This window comes from Diceros bicornis, chromosome X (assembly GCF_020826845.1).
Source record: "Diceros bicornis minor isolate mBicDic1 chromosome X, mDicBic1.mat.cur, whole genome shotgun sequence".
Lineage (NCBI taxonomy): Eukaryota > Metazoa > Chordata > Mammalia > Perissodactyla > Rhinocerotidae > Diceros > Diceros bicornis.
This window is the reverse complement of record NC_080781.1, coordinates 25,249,922-25,270,556: the sequence shown is the minus strand read 5'-3', so window position 1 is coordinate 25,270,556 and position 20,635 is coordinate 25,249,922. Positions and strand designations below refer to the sequence as shown.

Below are 20,635 nucleotides of genomic sequence, written 5' to 3'. Positions count from 1 at the left end.
CTCTCTTTAGAACATATGTTTTCTGCAGCTTTTTTGGTGACTTACCATTTTGCATCATACCATTTAGTTTTGTTTATAGTTTTACATTATAAACAATTGCTTTACCTTAGGACCTTTGCTCTGGCTGTTCCCTCTGATTGGAATGTTCCTCCCCCAGATTCCTGCATGCTTCTCTCTTTGCTTCTTTAAGTCTTTCCTCATATAAGACTTTCTAAATTCGGTCCACCGACCACTCATTCCAAGTCACAAACCTGTGGCTGCACCTTGCATCCACTTTTCTTTCTCTACTTTACCTATAGCATTTATCACTATATAATACTTAATTTTCTTATTAATAAGTTTATTATTATTTATTGTCTGTCTCCTCCCACTGAAATTTAAATTCCACCAGGGCAAAGTTTTTTTTTGTCTATTTTGTCCATATTTTTTTTTCTTTGTCTTTTCTTTTTTTTTTGTGAGGAAGATCAGCCCTGAGCTAACGTCCATGCCAATTCTCCTCTTTTTGCTGAGGAAGACTGGCTCTGAGCTAACATCTATTGCCAATCCTCCTCCTTTTTTTCCCCAAAGCCCCAGTAGATAGTTGTATGTCATAGTTGCACATCCTTCTAGTTGCTGTATGTGGGACGCCGCCTCAGCATGGCCGGAGAAGTGGTGCGTCAGTGCGCGCCTGAGATCCAAACCCGGGCCAACAGTAGCGGAGCGTGCGCACTTAACCGCTAAGCCACGGGGCCGGCTCCTTGTCCGTATTTTTAATTGACCTATCTCAAGTGCCTTGAAAACTATGTGACACATAGTAGGTGCTCAATGAATATCTGTTGAATAAATGAATGACTATGATTAAGAGCAAAGTTAATTTTCTAATAAAAAGTTAGATTTTGGGGCATTCTCACTCTAAAATTCCAAGAATATCTTTGTGAGTCATTTTTCCAGCCAATGTGTCATGAGGTTCAAGTAGCTGATGAGGTATAATTATTAATATGCAGTACATTAATTTGGTAATAAAACTTGGTTCTATAGAAAAATGGTAAACTTCACAGTACAGGTTTAGAAATGTTCTTTCATTCATAAATCCAATGACAACATAGTCTTGTATAGACTTACAGAACTAGGAAAGTTTGTATTCACTTGGCATTTAGAAATCAATCATGCATTGCTTTACATCTTTGATATTACCATTCAATTTTTGCTTTTCACTCACCGATTCATTCATTCGCTTTCTTTTTGTTTAGTAAGTGTCTTAAATGTACCAGGTGTTTGAGTTTTAGTGACAAAATGACGGATGAAATATGCTTCTAGCCTTAAAGGAGCTCATGTCTAGTTGCAGAGGCAAGCACGCAAGCAAATATTTAAAAATGAAATAATAAAAGCTAATATTTCTTGTGTATTTAAGTGTCACTCTGTTAGGCTTTTTATATGAGTGTAAGAAATGCTTTACTATAAGTATCATAACCACAGGCCAGGTAAGCAACTCATTCAGGGTGTTGTGTGTATGTGCGTGTTTGTGTTTCTGTTGGAGGGTTTTAGAGACAGGTATTGGACACTGTGTGGCACAGTGCAGAACAGTGCCTGCAAAGGTTTTTGGCAAGTAGTTTGGTATGGAGTACAGGGAGAGTGAATGTAGAGTGTGATGGGTGATGGTAAGCAAATTCATGTTTTGATTTCTCAGCTAGAATATGTTGTTTATTTTTTTTTCTTTTCAAAGCAACTAGCATGTACCTTGTCAATAAATATTTGTTTGAAGGATTCATGGTATCAATTAAGCCAGGTTTCCCAAAATTGGGTCAGCAAAGTAGGACAATGATTCTCCCTGGTGGAAAATTGACATATATTTTCAAAATGTACAATGTGGTATTACTAACACAGACAGAGCTTTATCACTGAAAACATTTTCCATTTTGATTATAAAAGCAGTGTTTGAAATAGGTCTATCTTAAGACCATGATGTGGGATGTACACAGACCATTATGTATTTGCACACACTTACAAACATACAAAGTATTCAGACGAGGCCTCCTTCATCTTAGATCTCATAAGATTGAGTATGACAAGGAGAAACCAGACAAAGAAGGAAAACGATGCTATAACAAAGAGCAAAATGGGCCTCAGGTGACCAGCTTAGAAGACAGGGCTATTGTATATCAACGTGTCCAACTTCACCGATGCCTCAAAGAAAATCTCTTAAAAGAAAAAGTATTTGCTTTCTCTCTACTAGGAATTCCCTTCCCAGCATGTCATACAAATAGATGGGCACAGATGGAATGTTACAAAACGTCTCTCGAGAGAAAATTGTCAGAATGAAGGTGGCATTCCCATTTTATTCCTTTTTGTTAAGGGCTTCAGTGTTTATCCTGAAAGAAATCCTCCACCAAAGGATATGTTGTTACAGTTAGAACAATTTGGTCTTCCATTGGGAATGCTTTGGATTGGTCAAAGTATCCAGAACATCCGCCCTGCTTAGATAACCAGTAGAAGGAGTCATGTTTTCTACAGAAATATTGAACTCCTCTAAAAAATGTTGTATGATGATTTGTACTATACTCAACTGTTGGAAATAGATTTATTAAATATTATACACATGTAAAAACTGATTGCGTTGCAATATGCAAAATGGGATGCTTTGATTAACTTCAGAATTTTATGTTATTATTATAATTTTCTTCCTTTAGGGTTTTAACATATTTCCTAATTACTGAAAGCATTAGAATAAAATGTGTTCAGCAAAAGCTGTTTCTCTCTTGAGACGTTTCATTCAAAATCTTGGTGATTCCACAGAGCTAGAGACTATTAAGGCAAAAACAATAATCAAACCATTGCTGGTTCATTTCCCTCAATGGAAGTTAACAGAAAAAAACATTTCTTATCTCTCTTGGATCTTTATGATCACTCTCTATTTTCCGAAAACATAAAAATGCTGGGGAAAATAGTGCCCCGCTTTCTTGTTTTGCAGCGAGATACTAGTCAAGAATTTCTTACCATTTAAGTTTTTTGTTTTTTTTCCCCATTAACACTCTGAAGAAATAGGCATGTTTTTGGAACTACCAATAGCGGAAACTACCATTCCCTGATTCCTCCTAAGGGAACAGTAAACGGCTTCTTAAACCATGACAAAGTTGAGAATAAAGTGGGTGGCTCTTATAGTTTAGTGGCCTGTATAGTTGGGATATATGAAGGGCCTGTCCTCAATAATGAATTCTCTTTTACTAAAATGGCAATAACATGGCCCTGCTTCACAAAGAATAAGGCATTATCTTATTGTCTCACCCTATGTATTGATTTTTGGTGTGTGAAAATTAGCAGTGGTTTGAGAAAATAATGTAGAAGTAGAAGTGTCCCCTAAACACAATGTTTTCTAATGTAGACAGACATAAAGTGGGAGTAAGAGTGTGCATTGAAGCAAATAGGCTTTTAATATACTTTTCAAATCTCTTTGAAATTTGAAAGATTCAAGTTCTTTCGAATCTATCAGATTTTCAAGTAAACTTAACGGAGGCTAGTGACCTATTGCTTTAAATGCTATTACTCCAAAATAGCTTATATTTTGCCTTTTACTCTGGATAGTTCAGAATAGAGTTGCCCAAGGTGGTTTACAATCTGGATTCTGCTAAGAGTCCCCATGGTAAACTCTTTAGCCTAATTAATTTATCGTTCATATATCTATTTCTCCAACTATCATTTATAGTTGCCTAGTTCAGCAAGGCAAGTCTAGCATTTAACATTACTATGGAGTCTTTCTCTATATAAAGAATCATTTTTGGCAACAGTTTACAAATACTCATTGAAAAAGTAGGTCAAAACATAATCCCTTTTTAGAGAAAATACAAATGTCAAATATCATTTAGTCTAACTGTATTGTTTCACAGATGAGGAAACTAAACTGGTATGTAAGTGGTTTACATTTTACAGATGGCAATGAGAAAATACATTTTAATATTACCAATTTTTATGTGACTACTGCGTTGCTATTGGCAGTACTCTACTCAAGAAGGCAGCCAATATGGAATTTTACTGTGATATTTTTAATGTATTCCTTTACACTACTTTCAATACTGAGATATTTAAATAATACAGACATATTTGCTCATTTAGGGAGAATCAGAAGTGTACCCAAGCGGTTGTGAGTTGTTACCTTGAAACTGTGGGATAGTATAAATGAGTTTTCGAGTCATACTCATTTTACATTACATACTAGAATTAGAATTCTGAACTGATTTGAGTCAGGCAATTTATGTGTCATTCTTTTAGGCTTTGATAATGGCCTCTTCCACTTTAGTTTCCATGAATTTGGCAACCATTACCATTCAGTACTTTGAACCGCAGTCACATATCTTAAGGAATTGTAATTTCTATTTTGCAGTTATAGAAACTTGTCACCTAAAGATCTGAGTCAACTTTACAAATACTCAAAACCATAAGAAAATCCTTGGGAAGAGCAACCACTTCACTTCACTTTCAAGATTTGCAAAATGAGGTACAAGGACTCAAAACTCTGAGAATCTGTAAAAACTGACAAACGAGCTAATATATACTATTACTCAATCAGAGTTCAATATGTTCTTTCCAAATTCCTGTAGTGAGGTTGAGAGCAATTAGTTTACAAATGATAAAAATGAAGAATGATGACACAAGGAGACTTGCTTTTGGTCAAACACAAGTGAAGAGTCAAAAAGAAAACACTCTCAAGTAACAGTCCATTTTTTCATCACAGTTCACGATTTCTTTTCAGTCAATCCTCATTCACATCAAATTTCAATTCACGGTAACAATTCTTGGGTGGTTTTAAAAATGACCCTTCTGTGCCTTCTTAAATATACCACTGGATTTTTTTTGTGTGTGAAGTAAAAATAAAATCTATTTTAATAGCATTTAAATGTCCACATTTAATTTAGGGAAATCAACTTCCAGATATATCATTCTTCATAGAACACACGCTAAAAAGAGTATATGTGCACTAAAAGTAGAGACAAATAGCTAACATATTTCTTACAGATGGCAAATGTAATTCTCAACATTAAAATCTAATACAAGTTACCATGGTAATTTACTAGAAATCAACACATTTTTTCCTACTATATGACCTGAGAGAGTAGTTAGCATTTTTTATGTGTCATATCTAATTTCTCACTTTACTGACCTGGTTGTCAAAGTTCAATATACAGGAACTTCTTGCCATTTCTCAGCTGAGTGCAGGAATTCACAGCCATAAAAATGCACAGCCACCTGCCTGTCCCTAACAATGTTGGTTTCATGCCCCAGGATGGTGGTAGACATCCCTCTGGCAGCAGTGACTCAGCTACTAAGGACACCTAACCTAGTGCTTTGCCCATAGCTGGCATTCAATACATATTTGGTGAATGGGAATGATTTGTTGCTTTTCCATACAACAGCATTATATGAATCATCTTTAAGTAGACTGCAGTGAAGTGAGATTTTGAGCAGTATATGAAACATCATCAGTCAACAGATTGTTTTGAGCTAGAAATAATGAGAATATTAAGGTGGTTCTGAGAAGGAAGAGTGAGTGGTGTGTTGATGTGTGACAGCCACATTTGTGATATCTGATCACACATGTGGAATTGTGCCATGTGTGTGCTAGATGATATCACTGGGCTTCTTGCAAATATCTTAAACTGAATTATTATTTTTTAACTGTCTCTTTGTCATTTTCCAATACAAAGATCCGAGTTCCAGTGGATTCCCTCTGCTCTCACCTTCAGTTTACTTGTGTTTTATAACCTCTGTTAGACGCTAGATAGATAACTGTTAAAATGAATTGAACTTTTGAACATGTAGGAACTGTTTATCCAGGTTGTGTTATTACTTTGTTTTTTTTGGCCTGTTTTGCATTCATACCGTTGACATCCACATCGTATGTGGAGGTTCACTTCTCATACTATGTCTGCCCTTCCTTACTACACATAATTGATATTTAGCTGAATACAAGTGTTCAAAACAGGAAATGAACAGTATTTATGCCCATCATATATCTTGTTCTTCCTGAGTAGTCGCTATTTGCATAGGCTGAACACTATACGTAGCCTATTTGCACGGGTTAAAATATTTGTATATGTCCCTATATATGTCGTTGAGACATCCCTAAGTGGATTTCCTTTCTTAAAAAAGGAATATGTAGAAACTATGTCCAACAATGAGGGCCCTCTTCATTTAAGAGGTTAATTATTTAATACTTGAAGAGACTGCCCTCTCAGACATCTCTCTGAGTAGCAAATGTGTTCTATAAAGCACAATTTCATTGAATACATGAGGCAAGTAACCTCATTAAGTGTAGAGTGTGAGGGCAATGTACTAATGTTCAAATTGGTTCAAAGGTGTTGACCATGCAAAAAGAATGAGGCAATTAGTTAGAATTAGTCCCAGTGACTGGCTGTACTCCTCTTTCATTCCTCTCTCATGGAACAAGTGAACTCAAGAGAGTTAGTTGCTCTTTACCTATTAGATGCTACCGTGGGGGCCCAGGGCAGGCCACCCTAAAATATCCCACAATGGCATATTGATTATTTTGAATTAAAGTTACTTGAGAAGCAAAAAGGGCATTCTGACCCTCCTGTCTCTGTTCCCTCTGAAAGCAGGAAATAAATCTCCCATGTGAAAGGTGCTCTCCCTGCATCCTTATCACCAGAGGGAGGGAATTCAAGGTTGAGAAGCCTGCATAAACAAACCTTGTTACTTTATACTAATTTACTACCTTAAGCCTTAACTCTGTTTAAATTCCTCTCTTATTACATACCTCGAACCTAAGTTTCTGTGTCCTGTCATTCCTCACAAATTTATTGTTTCTTGTGTAAAAAGATATAAAAACAGTCTGCTTTGCCCATCTCAGAGAGCATCATTTTCACGATTCTCCTGTGCTCACGTAATTAAATTGGGTTTTTCTCCTGTTAATCTGGTCTTGTGTCAACATTATTGTTAGTACAGCCATAAGAATACAAGAAAGGTAGAAGAGAGAATTTCCCCTCCCCAGCACTGCCAAGTTTATTAGAACGTCTATTGCCTCGCCAAAGACCTTGGTATGCCAGTTGTGGTCCACAGACCAGCAGCATCAGCGTTAATAAGGAACTTGTTTGAAAATCAAGTCTTGAGTCCCACCTCAGACTAATGAATTCAAATCACTAATTTCTACTCTACTTTTTAAAAAACTCCCTAGATGATTTGTGTGTCCTGTAAAGATTGCAATAACAACAACAAAAGATTGTGAAGTATACAGTCTTCTAGAAGATTGTGAAGCAAGTAACTAAGTTTTCCTGGGTTTCTCCCATGTATACATATTATTAAATTTGTTTGATTTTCTCCTGTTATTCTGTCTCATGTCAACTTAATTCTTAGACCAGTCAGCAGAACCTAGAGGATAAAGGAATAGTTCTTCCTCCTCTACAGTAGTCAGGTCATTCTTCCTAGTCTATCTTAGTCTGGAAGCTCTGCTGAAACCTGTCCACCATGGGTGACCCTGCTGGTATTTGAAATACCAGTGGCATAGATTTCAGCATCACAGCAATATGCAGCTGCGACAGTAAGACAACCGACAGACAGGTGGTGTGGTTCCCTGACACGGAACCAAACTCAGGCTGTGGAAGTGAGAGCACCAAATCTTAACCACTAGACCCCAGGGCTGCCTACTTAATGGGTAGAGGCTGGGGATGCTGGTAAACATTCTACAATGCATAGGACAGCCCCTCACAACAAAGAAGTACCCAGCCCAAAATGTCAATAGTGTCAAGATTGAGCAACTCTGCTGCAGAGTTTATATTATTCAGAATACATTTAGTCATCCCATTAATCACATTTATGAAGTGGGTTACATGTATTGAGTTATATAACAGAGAAGTACAAGTTAAAGATCTTTATCAAGAATTTAACGTTTAGTTAGGGAAACAAGGGCAAAATTCAATAAAGCAAATAAAGGACTTCCAATAACTATACCCATGTATAATTAAATACTAAGAGCTTTGGCCCATATGCTTAGTTCGACAGGAATGATAAAGAACAAAGAACAGAAAAACTGAAGGGTTTACCATTCTTGGCTCCCAATATTGGTTTTGTCCAAGATTATTCCCTTGTTATTTATTAATTGAGAAATAAGGTAATTATCAGCAAACAGTGGTCCTTTTCTTTTCTAACAAAGATGCTGCTTGGATATTTTAGTTCACACTGAAGAAAACTGAGTGACCAAAATGACTAAAAGGCAAAACTATGCTATATAACAAATCTCCATGCTGTAGCTGACCAGGAAAAACTGGGATCAACAGACCTTTGAAAAGATATTCCACTGTCGAGGCAAAAATAACTTGGAGTTGACCTCACTTAAATCATATATTCTATGTCTAAGGAAATAGCTCAAAAGGTTAGTTTTCATACCTGTAATTTTGGTAGCAATCAAATAACCTTGTTGGAATGTCCATATCAAGAAACTCAAAGGTAAAAAATCACTAGTATCAGACAATTTGTGCTCCTGGCATTCATAATAGCCTCCAAATGTGTTTTTTTGTTTGAACGTTAGTTACCAAGAAAAAAAAGTTGGGGTCAGCTGTTTAGATTCCTTACACAATTGAGGAGCAGAGAAGCAGGAAAAATGTTACAGGATAGAAGAAAGTTTTGACTGCAAAATATCAGATCTTATCCAAGGGGAGAATTTGTTGAACCTGATGGCTCTGATTTGGAGATGCTGCAGCAACATGACTCAAGGTCCTTATATTTTGGCATTGCATAAGCAATGAAGGGGAGCAGAATAAACCACCCCAAAATATGACTCTTTGGCATAAGGATTATTTTAGGATGATTATTTTTAAGAAATTGCAGACACAGGAGAAGCTCTGAAAACCAGGTAGAAGTTACCCTTTTGTAAGAGACGTTTACAATTATAAGGAAAATCTCCACTTGTAAGGGTGTATCCTTCTCTGTACCAGGAAGAGAAGGATGACTCTAACTCTCTAGAAACTCTTATTAATGGGGAAGGCAAGGACTTAAATCTGCATAACAAACCTTACTCTTGTTTACTGTGGTTTTTCTGGTCACCTCCCATAACTACTTCCTCGCTCCCCCCACAAGACCCTCCACCACCACCACCCCAACATCTTCTTTTGTCTCTAGCTGGAAATGTTATTTAAGGTGGTGGCTTGAGCCATTTTGGGGAGTTACTCAGTTTTCCTGGGTCTCTCCCATGTATACAGGAGGTACACATGTTATTAAACTTCTGTTTGTTTTTCCTTTAATCTGTCTTTCATTACAGGGGGGTGTCAGCCAAAATCCCAGATGGGTAGAGGGACAATTAGTTTTTCCTCCCCCACAGCAATGATGCCTACTCAGTTTTTAATGGGTCATTATCTTTCTAGAAAGATGTCACCACATAGAGAGGTAGGAGGTTTTTATGTCTGCGTAGTCTGGCTTTTCCATATTCTGAAATCAGTGGTCAAAGATGTCAAATGATGAGCCCCGAGAGAGGTTTAAACAGTTCTATGGCCTTACTGTATCTCTCAGTAAATAAATGTATTAGGTAAACACTAACAAGTATAGGGGCACATATTACAAAAATGATTCATTGCAAGAAGGGATAAGGAGTCCACTGGGTCTAAATTCATCCAGCTTTAAAACTGCATCCTAAATGATGTGCATGTTAATTACATTACTAAAGATATTCTGAGGACTAGGGAGTTTATTGAGCAAGTCTAATTCCTATCAATTATATTCTTTGAAAGGAGAGAGAGAGTGTGTGTGCACGAGAATTAAAATCGGTTTGAGGGGGAATAGAGAAAACCTAGATGTTTATCATTATTAACTAGCGTTAGTTTCTCAGATAGATACTTTGCCAGTTCCCAAGCTACTTCATGATGAATGAATTGCCATATTATTGTAATCAATATATCTAAACATAACCATTCAGAACAAGATTGTTAATGAACATTCCCTTAATGTGACAGTTTCAAAGCCAAACATTCCCTAGAAGCACAATTCTATATTAGGAATGCTTAATATCAATGTAATTTGAAAAGTAGATGATGGAAATCCAAACTATATTGTTTCTTGTTTCAAGTTCATTTAATTTTATGAGTGCCAGACACATAGTAGGTTCTTAATAATTATCATTAAATGCCTGAATAAATGAATGCAGATCTCCTTTAGGACAGCACATTCAAACTAAAGTAAATCTGTTATAAGGTAAAACATAGAATCAATAGAACAAAACAGCTGGAGCTAAAGCTGACCACTTTAATGAAAGATAATTTAGATTTGAGGGAGTTTTTAATGGAACACATTATTTCTGCATCCTAAATTACCCAGAATATCACATAGTTGGAGCAGAAAAATCATGTAATAGGTGCTAACATTCATTGGGTGATAAATGTGTGTCAGGCATTGTGATATGTATCCACATATACTAGTTTATTTAATACTCATAGCTGCTCTATATGGTAGATACTATTATTATTATCATTTTCTAAAAGAGAAATTTGAGGCTCACAGAGATGAAGTGATTTGCCCAAGATAGCACAGCTAGTAAGCACAGAGTTGGATTTTGAACAGATAGTCTTGCTCTGGAGTCCACACCCTTAACCATTAAATGGCTTTGCTACAGATAGTAAACATATCCGCACTGTGAGGCCATCCAGAGTTAGAGTATGGACAAAAACCATAGAGAGTGAAGAAGAAATTTAGGGCTGCCTAATGGGTACACACGAGCGGCTAGGCCTGAGGCCAGAGCACAATGCTCCTGGGTATCTATCTGGAGAATTGTTTGTGTCAGGGAAATGGAAAATGTAAAAAATGGAGTGAATAGGAAAAGTCAGGGTTTTGGAGAGAAACTGAAGGTCAGTGTTTGATGCACATCGAGTCAGGCAGCAGTAATTAGAAACCTAAGCAAAGGCATCTGGGTAAAAGATTCAGCAACTTAAACATGGAATTGAATCACATACGAGCAATAGTGGGAACAAGAAATAACACAGTAGTGAATGTGTCAACTCTTTGCTTTGGTTCTTTTTGAAGCAAGGGTCTAACTCTCAAGCTTGTTGGGCTAGGGACTGGAGTGAGAAATAAGGGGCAGGGCAGTCATAGACTAATATGGCCCCATGGCCCTAGTCCCTTTGTTCTTCATCTCTCTTTCACTGCATAATCTAGTTCTCTGTATAGTATGTGAAATATACCTATCTTGCATGTCATGTCTGACATGATCCTAACTGTCCAAGTAACTTCCCGGGCTGCAGGAATCAACAGCTTTGAATATTCTCGTGGAAACTTTTTCTATGGTCAAATTTCCTGGCAAATTTTCAGCCAGTTCTTGTGGAATTAAGATTTTTTTTTTTTTAAGATACAAGGCTGGTCCAGAATCTAGCCTAACTCAATCCTAGCTGAATTATTTATTGTAGTACCCTCTTGGCATTAAGGAAGACTCATGTGATACATGTGAGTGATGTCTCAAAGAATCCATACTACCCATTGGATGGCTCTGACGTCATTTTTATTATGTCAACAATACTGAACAAAAAGTAACAGTGGAGGAAAAAATGCTTAAGGAACTTTTGCAAAGGTATCTCCTGGCAAGTTTACCTGTCAGAAGAACTGATATTTTGTGGTTTACAAGATCTGTATTCATCAAATGCTTTAACATATCTCTCTAGGGAGGTTTTAAAAAGAAAGACTTTGAAGGTCTGTAAGATAAGTTAAGGGATTTAAGAGTCAATGGCAGAAAAATATTATTTATAGCAACAGCTTCCAGTTCTTTCTCTGAGCTTTAGTCTTCTGAGTGATACAGCAACTCATCTGACAATTACATAATTGCTAGCATGACAGCAATTTGACTCTTTCAGGGACCCTATTATCAAAGATCCAAATTAACAGCTTACACGTGCTGTGCTCTGAACTTCTGACCCTTGCAGGGCTAATGAACTTGCAGTTATGCCACATTTTAACCAAAGACCTTTCTTTTTCCCAAAGATGGTTGGGATAGTTCATTCCACATGACTATAAGCCTTTCAAGGGCAGGAGATGGCATGAATTGCTGCTTTTGTGAACTGATGATTCATTTACTGCAGCTCCCTTAAAAGGAAGACACACTAACTTTAAGAGGGACTTTTGGAGTACATGACCTTGAAGGACTTTTTTGGCTTCTGAATGCTTTTATTTTACTAATAATGAAATGTTGTTGGTATAAATACATATTTGAAAACCATTGTGGGAGACTTAAGTATTGAAGAGTGCTCTAACATTGGTCACAATTTTCTTCTTCACCTTTAGGGAAACAGACAGTATTGGGAAACTTTTTTTAAGCAATTTCCTTGATTTCTCAATCATTTACTTTTGTAGTACTGGAAGCTTTTGTAGCTATGGGCAACTTAACCTTAGGCCACACATGCTAAAAATATCCTGGGGGTATTTGGCCCTTCCTGGCTGTGTTCCTGTCTGCAAGAACAGAGTTTTAATAGTCGTATCCTCTGAGGGGGAGCTGAGTACATGACCCCAAAATATGCCACTTTGGCATGTGGATTATTTTGAGCTGAAAGCGATCAAGACACAGCAGACTCGAGAAAAACTTTTACCTCTCCTTTGACCACCTGAAAGAATTTAGACGGAGGTGCTGGCTCAGAAAGAGAGCCATTACTAGAGAAAACTTTTTATCTGAAAGATCTATCTGTATGGCAGGGCAAATATCTAATTACCAAACATCTGCCCTTCTTATCATCCTGTAAATTACCATCCTCCTCTTTGAAGCCCCAGGCCCCTATCCCATTCCTTAGCTCAGGATGGCATATAAGCCTCAACTGCCCAACTTGCCCTTGGGTCTCTTATTCTTATCGGGCTCCCATATGTAGGTAATAAAATTTGTTTTTCTCCTGTTAATCTGTTTTATGTCACTTTAATAATTAGCCACCCAAAGAACCTAGAAGAGTAGAGTAAACATTTTTCCTCTCCCACACCTCCTTAGATACAATTCATTTTCCTTCCTCTCTCCTTATGATCAATACTTAACTGTTACTCCCACCTTCTGAAAAGAAATATACATTGTCCGAGTCAACAGATTTTTATATGTGCCGTATATCTTCTCTCCACTACCATTCTTCTTGAGGAATAATTCAGATTCTTTAATTAGAGCATATTCAAGAGAGTGACCAGGATGGAGAAAGTATTTTATCCACACAAAGGAAGAATGAATAAAAAGGACTAAAAAAAGTCAAATCTAGAGAAGTAAAGGCCCAGAAGGATTATGGTGACTGTCATCAAACTTTTGAAGGGCTGTTTTGGGGAACGGAGATTAAAAGTATAGATCTAGTGTCAAAGGGTAGACAGACAGTGAAATAGGGATGCTTTCTTATAGTTAGGTTTTTCCAAAGATAGAATTGGCTTCCTTGAGAGGGAGTGTGATCCAGTATAAGCTGATAGATCACTTGGGAAGATGTTATGGAGTAGTTCAATTACACAATATTTAAGTTGCTTCCAACCCTGAGAAGCTATTTCTGTCCTTTTGTATGTCTATTTCTACTCTAGATTCCTTCATTAAATAAATATATATGTTAAGCTAGAGAAAGAAACAATCATATTGCTTGTTAGCTGCTGCTTACCTTTCCCCTCTACTCACATCCAAAAAAAGTGAACTATATTAATACTGTAGTCACCTTGACAACAGAGGTGTCTGCTTTAATACTTTTCAGTAAAGTTATTCAAAGAGAAACTATTGCCCAATAAAGTGGGGGGAACAGTCTTCAACGTTCTCTATCTTTTCCAACCTCAGAGAGCCTAGGATTAAATATGTGCTTTGAAATTAAAATCATTGTAAATTTTCTGAGTAAGAGAACACCAAGAGAGTTTTCACTTAGCATAATGTAGAAAAAATATATTTTTCTTTTGTAATGTACATGGAAAATTTCACCAACTAAAACGTATGGCTCAAATTTTATAACTGTCTCTAATTTGAAACAATGCAATATATATTTACATATTTTTAATCCTGTGCAGAAGGTGTTGAGGTGCTATGGAATCACTTAATGCAGCAAATAAACCTATCTTACTTGAATTATTATTAATGAATAATAATTGAATATTAATTCATTAATGAATTAGTATTAATCATGGAAGGATATTACACATGTAAAAGTTATCCAAGGCAGAAAAAAATATCAACAAGTACTGCAATGGGGAATCCATTGGACATAATTCTTACACTAAAGGAACAACCTTCCAATAAGGAACACAATCTTTGACTTAAAACTATTTTGGTTATTTTTAATAATAACCTATTTCTAATAATAACAAATAGCATTTAACTAAATACTCCCTGTTTACAGGATCTGTGCCAAGCTCTTCACATTTCTTGTTTTTTTTCATCCTTAAAACACACTGAAGAGTTGATATTATTATTTTCCCCATTCCATATATCAGGAAACTGAAGCTTAGGGAAGTTGGATACTGTGCCCAAGGTTATATAGTTGGTATTAAAGCAGAGCAAGGAATCCAAATTTGACTCTAGAGCCTGAGCTAGTCACCCATCCTCTGTGTTATCTGCCTTGATGGCCCTAATGCTAATGTGATTATTTTATTTAGGATAAATTTGTGTAGGAAAACAAAATTTAATATTTTTGGGTTCCCAATTATGTCCCTCCCATTATAAGTTCAGTCGACCACTCAAGCTTAGAAGGTCACACTCACCCCGTTTGTGAAGGAGAACACTGGCATGCCGACGTCCATTTCCATTTTCAACATAACAGGAGTAATTTCCCAAGTCACCTTCTTCTACAGAGTCCACAATTAATGAGATGGAAACTTCTTGTTCCCCAAGATGCTCCTTGAGAATTCTAAAATATAAAGCAAAACGAAACAAAAAACCCGACACAAACATACACATACATGAAAAAGAATAAAATTCAGATGAATCTGAATCTGATGTGAAAATACCTACAGTATCTGTGCTTCAAATTTGACTATGGATTGATGCTATCTTAATTAAATTATATCATGCCCTTTTCTTTTTCACTTCTAATGAGGAAGCTTGTCTTTGTAGATGCTAATGAAGTTGCAGTTAATTATCTCTCTTAGCAGGACGATCACACTGTCATAATAAAGAGGTGAAAGAGACCTTGAAGAAAAGTTTAGAAATTGCTTTCCCTTTAAGAAGAAATATGATATAAAGGTGAGATGAGAAATTCTAATGTCTTAGGCTGGAGGACTAATTATATATTAGGTCAATTTTTTAAAAAAAGGAAGAATAGAAAATTTCTGAGCTATTTTGACATTTCAATTTAAAACTCCAGCCTGGCTTTTTTTTTATTTAATGATACAAATCAGTTGCCTGTTTTTAAAGAAATATGAAATTATAAACCTGCAGACTAGATGTTCTGATGAAGTGTTTAATTCTGACATTTAAAGTTAATGGTAAATGCTCAGTAACCTCACTGTCAAAGATTCTAGCAATCTTTCAGAGCAAATGGAAAACTTCAAACTAGGGCTACCTTTCCCTATGCACAAAATTTCCAGTTCCATCCTCCCACTTGTTTGGTAACTCATCTCTACACAATACTTCTTAATGCATAATTAAAGAAAAATATCTTTCTAGAACCTTCCTGAGCACCCACAAAAAGAGAAAGGGGAAAAATTAGGAGGATTGTAATCCTTCTTTAACTTCAGCATTTAAAAGTGTATGAGTGAAAGCTAATAATGAAGTTTTAAACATGAAAAATGGCAGAGGAATATTTTAGTACCTATTGAAGAATTGCCCATCTGGGCATTTCAGAACCCAATTGGAGCGTAATATTCTTGGGCATTTGTTGCCAGGAAGAAAATTCCAATAGAAATAATCTTATCTGACAGTTTTGTAGGTTTTTATTTTCTATTGAAAAACTTTCCTCTATACGTTTGATCAAGTTTTAAAAGTCCACACATTTAAGAGGTTAAAATTCTCATAATACTGTATACCCAGAAGATGTGACCTTTATATGGGAGAATGTTTACAAGTGATCAGCATTTTGATTTGCTTATAACTTAATTATTATGAATACACTTTCTTATTTACATTACGGTTAAAAATGAGTATCTATGCCCAAGCATAATTTTAGTCATAATTGAAAACCTCAACACTTAAAAGTAAATGAATAAATAAATAAATTATTTTTTTAAAAAGAGGCTTAAGCTTTATGCCCTTCAAATAGATGGTATTTTTAATGGTTATTCTCCATCATTCCCACTATATTAATTTTTAGACCTTAAAGTCAGACTAAATAAGGTAATGAAAACATTTTGTGTATCCTTTATCATTCCTATCAAGTGCTTTATAGTCTACTTAATGCCTCAAATATGTAAAAACATATAAAAGGAAATAACAGAGATTGTGTTTGGTTGAGTCCTAGTACCTTGTTAAGATTTCCTCTCAACAATTAAAAACAAAGAGCTCTCACAATCAAAAGGCATAATATCGCATTTTCCATATTTAATGGCATTTTTGTTTATCTCACTCTCAGTATATTCCTTATTGAAAAACTTCTTTTATTTCTCTTAAATTCTTTGCAATGGCATTCATGTTTTACAATTCCAAAGTCAATCTCTTAACAGTGTTTTGCCTCTTTGCCATTAAATGTTGAGATATTTTTCTTATAATAGTAAAACCAAAAAAAACCAAAAACTCTTTTTTCTTTCAGCTCACTGTCTATTCACTAACAGAGCAAATGTTAATCTTGAATGTACAAGTTAAAAAAAATTGTTTTACCTAATGTCACTTTCCCAAACTCGATTTTCATCCAGATCTTCAATAAACTTCTCTCCTTTCATCCAATAAATTAAAGGACTGACATCTCCGCTGTACCCAAAGAATGCTCTGCAGGTCAGATTAGCTGAGTCGCCTGTGGAGAGAAGTGATGGGAATGTGTTATAAAACTATTTGCACGCTCTTATTTTAGGCAAAGTGTCAGGTAGCATTTTAATCACTTATTGATTTAATGAAATGTCTTCCTAAAATAATATTTTTTCAGATATTTTCCATTTTTGTCAAATTTATAGAATGTGTGCTTTTGACAGCTTGTTAAATGGAATGAGAGTTACTTAGAGGATTTTGAAGGCTGGTCAGTTATTTTATAAAAGGTTCTTCCATTTAGGTTTGCCTGATGTTTTCACATGATTAGGTTGAGGTTATGAATTATTGGGAATGATACCAAAGCATGATATCAGAGGGTACATAATGTTGGTAATATAAAATTTTAAAAGGCAGGTAGAAGGTCTCAGTCTTGAATGTGGGAAAGAGAAAGGAAACAAAAAAAAGAGAAGAAACTGTGAATCTAGGATCCCAAAAAATGTTATTAAAATCTTTTTACTATATAAGGAATAATTTTTTTGTGTGTGTGAGGAAGATCAGCCCTGACCTAACATCCACGCCAATCCTCCTCTTTTTGCTGAGGAGGACTGGCCCTGGGCTAACATCTGTGCCCATTTTCCTCTACTTTATATGGGATGCTGCCATAGCATGGCCTGACAAGCAGTGCATCAGTGCGCGCCCGGGATCCAAACCCCAGGCCGCCAGCAGCGAGCACGCGCACTTAACCGCTACCCCACGGGGCTGGCTCCAGGAATAATATTTTAATTAAGGAAACCAGCACATTCTCTGGTAGAGAATAGAAAGCACATTTTCCATCTCTGGTAGAGGTAGAAAAGCACATTAAAAAACAAATGAACAGGGCCGGCCCCGTGGCCGTGCTGAGGCCGCGTCCCACATACAGCAACTAGCAGGATGTGCAACTATGACATACAACTATCTACTGGGGCTCTGGGGGAAAAAAAAATGAATGGGAGCCGGCATGGTGGCTGTAGTGGTTAAGTGCGCGTGCTCTGCTGCGGCAGCTCGGGGTTCAGAGGTTGGGATCTCCGGAGCGCACTGACGCACAGCTTGTCAAGCCATGCTGTGGCGGCGTCCCATATAAAGTAGAAGAAAATGGGCACGGATGTTAGCCCAGGGCCAGTCTTCCTTAGCAAAAAGAGAAGGATTGGCAACTCAGGGCTAATCTTCCTGGCAAAAAAAAAAAAAAGCAAATGAACTACTCATGAGAATAAATACTTGGAAAGTTTATTAGATGTAAAATCAATGATACTACTGTGGAGATGAATGTCTTTCAATATGCTACTCAGGAGAGACCACTGTCATTGTGAATACAGATTGGTAGATTACTTAATAAGGTAAGTGGAGTTCCCTGACTAAAAGGTGGAAATGAATTTAACACCTGCAAAAAGTAAGGTTTATTTCTGAATAGGTTCTGCCGTTTTGCAAACACCTGGTTTCTCCAAGCCTCTGGCAGCATTAGAGAACTGAAATATTCCAGTACATAATAGTTTCATCTTGCTGCTTCCAAGTGGAGCCAGAAAATAGGGGATGGGATGGGGATCTGTAAGGGCCTATTCCAGCTTGGATTGAGGCAAAGGATCTCTCAGGGATGGGTACTACATGAAGAGCACAAAACTAGGCCCCAGAGACACCTTTGATGTCATCTGAAGTAAGCAAACTTTCTCAATTTCATAAACTCCTGAGAATATTCTGGAGGACCTTGACAACTCTATGACTTTAAGGTGCAGAGAAGGAGGTTCCTAAAGACTGGAAGCCTCAGAGCTAAGCAATGAGTTAATCGTGAACATCTCCTAAAATTGCGCTTATGAGTGATTCTACAATATAAACCCAGAGAAAAGCAAAATGCACTTATATGCACTCTTTCGAAGCCCTGGCGTGGGTAAATCTATACGTAAATTTTATTCTCCAAGTTCCATAACAAGAAAAATTTTATTGGATACAATTAATATTATTATCCTAATTATGCCCAGTGTATAAGAACAGTTTATAACTAAATTCTTGCTCTTCTAATATTTCTAAGATGGCATGATACAGCCTTCTCCTTTTATTTTATCTTTGTCTATGTCTAAATATTCTCCAATAAGCAATTCCTCAAAGACATGATTCCATATGCAATAGTCACCATTAGTGACCAGATAAGACAAGTCCAGAAAATATCTTCAGGCTTTCAAGAGACAAAATGAAGCCCCAAGTAGGTTCCTTTATTTTTGCACATAAATATTTTCTAAATATTTTAATATGGAATCTCCCCTCCCTTGGAGAATATTTATATTACAAAATGGATAATAGAATGTTAATTTCATTGATTGGAAACCGCAGATTTCTACGGGAAGTGTCAATCCAATGCTACAAAATAATTTTAAATCTAATATTCTTTGCTTTTCCATTTTTATAAGAGCACTAGTTTTTATGTAACTGAAATACTTGTTATAGTGTCAAGGTAGTCATGAATTCAACAGTAAATCTCAAAATATTACATGGTGTGATGATTACCATCACATGCCAACACAATCAACACATATTACAGAGTTTTCAAATTTTATATATCAATAATTTACACAATCTGTCTTTTAAGTGGTCAAGTTTTAGTTTTTAGGTGGGAGTTAATAACTGAAAATCATAAACAGAAACCTACAGAAATTGCCAAATTTTCCATCACAGTTTTACTAAATATGGGGGCTTGTAAATAATGATCATGCCATTAGCAACTCAGCCTGACATTTCTTAGCAGAGAAGTCAATTGAATCCCTCATTGGGACCTGAATTTGTCTCTCTTGTCACCCTCCTACCTTCCCAGATCAAGTGATTTTCCGTTACCTAATTCTTCATTTCTCTCATCTGTAGTCCTCAATCAAAGTCCTTGAGGAATTGCTTATTGGAGAACATTTAGACATAAACAAAGATAAGATGAAAGGTAAAGGCTATATCATGCCAATCTTGAGACAAGGCCAGTCTTTGTGCTGCCACATCTAGGAAATGGCTCCTGCACCCATGAAAGAAATGATTTGCTTTTTCAATCATCTTTGCTCACCTGGTCTTTGACGTATCTACTTTGCCTTGAGCTCCAGTACGGGGGTATTTGCAGTGCTGTGAGGGCACCTAGGGGAACTCTATCCAGACTTGGGTTGGGTTTGCTGTGCATCAGAGAGTGGAATTCATGGAAGAAATAAATGAGGGTGGACGGATAAATAGAAAAGCACTCCAGGCAGAGAGCAAGAGCGTGAATGAGAGAATGCCAAAGAACTTGAGAGGAAGCAAATAACTCTGGAGTGGCTGAAGCTAAAGTGTACCCCGGGGATGGCGGTCGGGGGAGGATTATGGGGAGACTAGAGCACTGATGTGGCCAGAGCAGTGGCAGCCCTATCCTTCCATGCAGGCCATGTTGAAGATCTGGGACTTCCATTTAAGGGCATTACTGAACTGGGGAAAGGTGTCAAGTATGAGGCAGACATAGTCATATCTGCATTCTAAAGAAATCATTCTTACTGTATTTGCAAAACTAGGACTGGATTGGAGAGAATCAAGAAAGATTGAGAATGTTACAATACTTTGGGATCACATAAGGAATAGTCCCTGCAAAGATCAGATTATTTCCACATAATTTCTTTAAAGGATAAAGCATTGGTGATAGCAGCGATTACAGATCACTGTGCTTTTTATCAGTGTGATAATAGGGAGCCTCTCAAAGCAGAGATTAAATAGGAAGCCTGATAAGGTAGAAAATATATTTTTTATTTTTATAATTTACATGCATCACTGTGTGTGTGTAGGTGAGGAAAGAGAGAGAGAGATTGGGGAGCTGCCAGCTGCTTCTCA

General features: G+C 36.6%; 1 protein-coding gene across 1 annotated transcript in view; it reads right to left on the bottom strand.

Annotated features, from left to right (window-relative positions):
- IL1RAPL1 (interleukin 1 receptor accessory protein like 1) overlaps positions 1-20,635 on the bottom strand; it is a 585,053-nt gene that overhangs the window by 21,995 nt on the left and 542,423 nt on the right. The window contains exons 6-7 of the mRNA XM_058535661.1: positions 16,697-16,829; positions 14,647-14,792 (exon numbers count right to left, since the gene is read on the bottom strand). Coding sequence (XP_058391644.1) covers positions 14,647-14,792; positions 16,697-16,829 — 279 coding nt within the window. The remainder of the gene's footprint in view (positions 1-14,646; positions 14,793-16,696; positions 16,830-20,635) is intronic.